Source organism: Chenopodium album, chromosome 1, assembly GCF_948465745.1.
Source record: "Chenopodium album chromosome 1, dcCheAlbu1.1, whole genome shotgun sequence".
In the NCBI taxonomy this organism is placed as follows: domain Eukaryota; kingdom Viridiplantae; phylum Streptophyta; class Magnoliopsida; order Caryophyllales; family Amaranthaceae; genus Chenopodium; species Chenopodium album.
In genome coordinates, this window is record NC_137834.1 from 2,278,912 (window position 1) to 2,283,454 (window position 4,543).

The 4,543-nt window shown below is 34.9% G+C and overlaps 1 protein-coding gene across 1 annotated transcript; it reads right to left on the minus strand.

The window, feature by feature from the left end:
- Positions 1-641: 641 nt before the first annotated feature.
- Positions 642-4,331, minus strand: LOC145639853 (uncharacterized). The gene is made up of 5 exons (XM_081691183.1): positions 3,911-4,331; positions 2,355-2,718; positions 2,076-2,146; positions 1,058-1,156; positions 642-923 (listed from the first exon to the last, which is right to left on the minus strand). Exons 1-5 carry the CDS (start codon positions 4,235-4,237, stop codon positions 837-839), a joined length of 948 nt encoding a protein of 315 aa, XP_081547309.1. The 5' UTR covers positions 4,238-4,331; the 3' UTR covers positions 642-836.
- Between the last annotated feature and the right edge of the window lie 212 nt (positions 4,332-4,543).

Consider the following 4,543-nt stretch of genomic DNA (forward strand, 5'->3'; position numbering starts at 1 on the left):
TTCTTTAGAAATAGAAAGATTCAATGATTCATCATCGGCCTTACCCCATACTCCAGTAATCCAATGAAGTAACATAAGATTCAAGGTTTTTGTATGCCGCGAGGCAACGAAAGATCTACCTGTTTTTTTTAATCAAATTTTGACAATGTAGATATTCAATATGACTATATTCAACTTCCTCATACTAGGTTATATACTTCGTAATAAAGAAAAGCCAAATCAGAGCTATGAGCGAGGAGCGTTGACTAAAGCAGCAGGTTCTGATTGATACTAGTTATAACAGCACTTTATATTATTGCAGAACCTGTTGCATTCTGCAATAACAAAGAAATGGTTCCTTTTAATCAAATAGTCCCTTTGCCTGGAACTTCACAGATATGAAAGATTTTGTTTTTCTCTTCTACAAATGTTTTCTACAGAGCAACATGTTTCTGATGGTCCTGGGATAAAAAGTTCATTGGTTGTTGCCTTTGGTAATTGGATTTCACAGAGAGAGCCGGACATTGCAGCTGATGCAGGAAATTTTACAACAATAATGTGCAGGGGGAGTATATCAAGGCAACAAGGCGTTCAGGCCAGAATTTCAGTATCTTACTATCAAGAGAATAGACTAAGCTTTTAAAGAGACTACAAGAGGAACATAATCAGGAAGTTATTTGTGAAGAATATATATTAATTTTCAACAGCAAGATACCGATACCATGCTTAAAATTTCATGGATGGTACTGTATATAGTAAGTTAGTTACAGACCGACAAAATGGTTGAAATACTTACAAAATTCACATAGATTATTGCTTAGGAAGCTAGGTCTCAAGGTAGACGTGAACTAAAACCTTCACTGATTAAGCTTCTCAAGCAAAACTGCCTTCTCCTCTTCTGGAAGAGCGTTAAACATGAATACAGACTTATCACCTATGTCATCCTGCAATTTCAGGAAATTGGAATTACAACTTCTCAGGTCATCCTAAACTAAAATTTAATCTGATGAAGACTTCTAATATGATACATATAATAAAAGAGAACAAAAATTTCCAAATACAAAGGAAAGATACGTACCTTTACAGGTTGAGTGAACTTCCTTCCAGCAAAAACGATAAAGAGTGCCATCCACACACCTAGGAGACTCAATTTCACTGCATCGTCTAATATGCCAGTCTGTTACAAGTCATGTCAAGCACACCAAGGCCCAAATTAACAACAGTAGGCAACTATATTATTACATCTGTGCTGAGAACCGCAAATACATCACAACATGTATGTATAGCAGGAATATATATATATATATATATCCACAATATTTTCAAAAGACAAGTTTATTCTGTGCAGGTTAGTTTTTGCAGCTCAGAATTACAGCATATGAGTATGAAACAAACAGAGAATTGACATAAATCACAGAATATATCCTCAAACACCTCTCAACTCTTAAGAAAGGGACAATCCTATTCCCCAAGGGTCAACTTTACATAGCTTCTTTAATTTGGCAAGTAAACCTTAGGAATTGCTGACAAAAAAAGTTCAATTATAACTAGTAATTTATCTCATTTAGCTATCTGCACAATTTTAATTCATCCTGGTTATTTTCTGTCACTGAGAATTACAACATACGAAGTTTATAAGAAAATATCAGAGAAATGACATAAAATACTAAAATATTCTCAAACATTTCTCAAGAACAGAATGATTCTCTTATGCAATATAGTCCCTGTAACAAAGCTTCAATAATACGGCAATTAGCAAGTAGATCCTTAAAGCAGAAAATAACCTAATGAATAAGCAGCTAGGAACGACTGAAAAAAAAGTTCAGTCACATATTAGTATACGGCTATTATAAGGTAAAAATTTCGGAAAAAAAAAATCTTGAATGGAGGAACAATAAGATTTTCTGTCGATAGTAACATTAGCACTCAAGCACAAAACACTAACAGGAAATATATATCCAGTTTACGGACCATAACCCACACCAGCAAGTCCATATGAAAGCATCATAACATACTTCAAGGGTTCTCCCTTTTTTGGCTGAGAAAGATACCAATTAAATGCAAAATGTAAAGTTCACTTGCAAGAGTAATAGTACCAGGTGTCCAAGAAGACTGATAGGAATTATAAAAGTAAGGACAGCAGCTTCCAACTTCCCATAGCAGAGGCCTATGTGAGAAAACAATGGTTAGTCCCAAAGATCGGCAAAAAAAAGATGCAGTTGGGATCATTGATAAAGACAAAATACAAAATGGCCAAGATTTCCTGATGAGTAGTTTTTTTTTTAGTACCAGATATTGAAAGCTAAATAAATCAATGATAAAGATTGGTCAAGAAGTCGAGAATGAGAAGTACACCAGATATTCAGGGCACTTGCCTTCTTTGAAAACCAGTCCTGTGAGAGAAGCAAAAACAGGACCCACGAGCCATACAGCAGTTGGGTTATCAACAACATATTGCACCAAGCCTTCACCAGCCGGTTGAGCAAGGGCCGTATAGGTGACTAATGAACCAACGGTACCTAAGGCCCAAAGTGCTTGCAGGGTGCGCTTGATTTCGGTTACATAGATGTGAATCAAAAATAATGACAAACCCAGTCCAGTGGATCCCAACAGATAGAACAGATCTAAATTCTGCTTAAGGATGTCGCTTAACAAAGAGTTATCAGGCAAAAAAGCTGTTGAAGAGGCAAGAACAAAGGAGAGAGCTGCCGTCACAAGTCCAGACCTATATAAAATCACCTTTGGAATAACATACTAGAATTAAAAGGGTTGTCATCAAGCTTCAAGCATGATGAAACATCACCAAAACATAAGTACTAAATTGATAATGAAATCACTCTTGATCAAGAGATGTAACATTAATAACTAAATAGGACCATCATTTTTCAACTGGATGACTAGCTAGTGGCTGGCTGTAGATACAAAGAACCTTCACCAGATGGTAACTCTCACCAATCCCAAGTCCCCAAATAAAAGACGCCAAAAAAAATAAAAGGCTTCAAACAAAATGAACATTAAGGACTACTCGAACAAAAATTCTCAACAGAAATAGGTTTAGGGCAATATTCACACATCAAAGCACCCAAATGGAATATAAGAAAACACAAAGGCTCTGTTTGTTTTGGCGGAAAACATTATCCTAGAAAATGATTCTCACTCTCCATTGTTTGGTTATTAGTAAAGAGATGGAAAACAATTTTACCTAAGGTGAAAATAGTTCTCCCAAGAGTGGAAAATGTTTTCCTTTTAAAAGGATAATATGCCACATTTTCCTCCGAACTCCTTAGTCCTTACATCCTTTACCTCTGCACTCATCAATCTTCTCCGATCCACTCCTATTTCTCCCTTCTAATATACGTAGTATATAATTTTTCTTTGAAGGAAAGCTATTTATACAATTGTGTTTTCCCTTGAAGCCTAAGGCTTCGTTTATTTTGGTGGAAAACATTTTTCAAGTTCATTTTTCCAATTCCCTTTGTTTGTTTTGGTTAAAGTGTATAAAACAACTTTTCGTTTATTTGGTGGAAAACATTTTACTTTTGTAAACAAGGTATGCCACATTTTCCTCTTTATTCGTCACTTGTATGTTATTTCTCATTTTCTCCTCTATCCTACCCTCCCTTTAATTTCCAATTTTCTCTGTATGAACTTTCAATTAATCAAATAAACGGAGATTGGGATACCTCAAACCCTTTTTCACAATCATATTTTCCATTACAACAAACGGAGATTGGGATACCTCAGAAGATGCTACAAATCCTATCAACAATTGTTTTAGTATAAGCCTTAACTAAACTTTGTATAATCAACTTTATAAAGCAAGGAAATCATAGTAATAATAAACCGAATTAGAGTTTGAGACAATAAATAAGAAAATCAATTAGTTAAAAATCTTAGAATAATACAAAAAAAATAAAAAGAGAGTGAAAACCTCACGAACGTCAGACGAGTCGATAGTCCAGGGACCGTAAACACCTTGAAAGACGTTTTGGGTTTGATCAATTGCTTTGCACTGAAATTGACGGGAATTTCTAATACTTCCAATTTCCCCCAATTTAACTTTACCAAAATCAACTATTCTGCTGCTTTCTCCAAACTTCAATTTCAGTTGAGAATTTTGCTGACGACGACGAAGAAGAAGATGATGATGATATTGTTGCTGACAAATAGTGTTGATGTAATTCTTCTTCCTGATTCTCGTCATCTTAAACGGTCGACTCATAGTTGCTGCTGCTGCCCCTATTGCTGTCGTTTCCATCGCAATTCTTTCTCAAGCTTCAATAGGATTTTTTGTCTGGTTTCTTTTATCCTTTATGAGTAATTAATTGGAACCACCTCCTCGCTTCTTCCTCTCTCACCCCAAATTAAGTAATTATATGCGCTTTGTAGTAATATCATTAATTAGCACTTGTAATTAGATTATCCCCGTGCAATGCACGGTTTTTAACAAAAAAAAATTGTAGTGTAGCACTTTTTAATTTTGATATAAACTCATTGAAAGGAGATTTCTTGAAATGAATATACGACTATACAGTATATATAGTAGTTTAAATATTTCATGAAT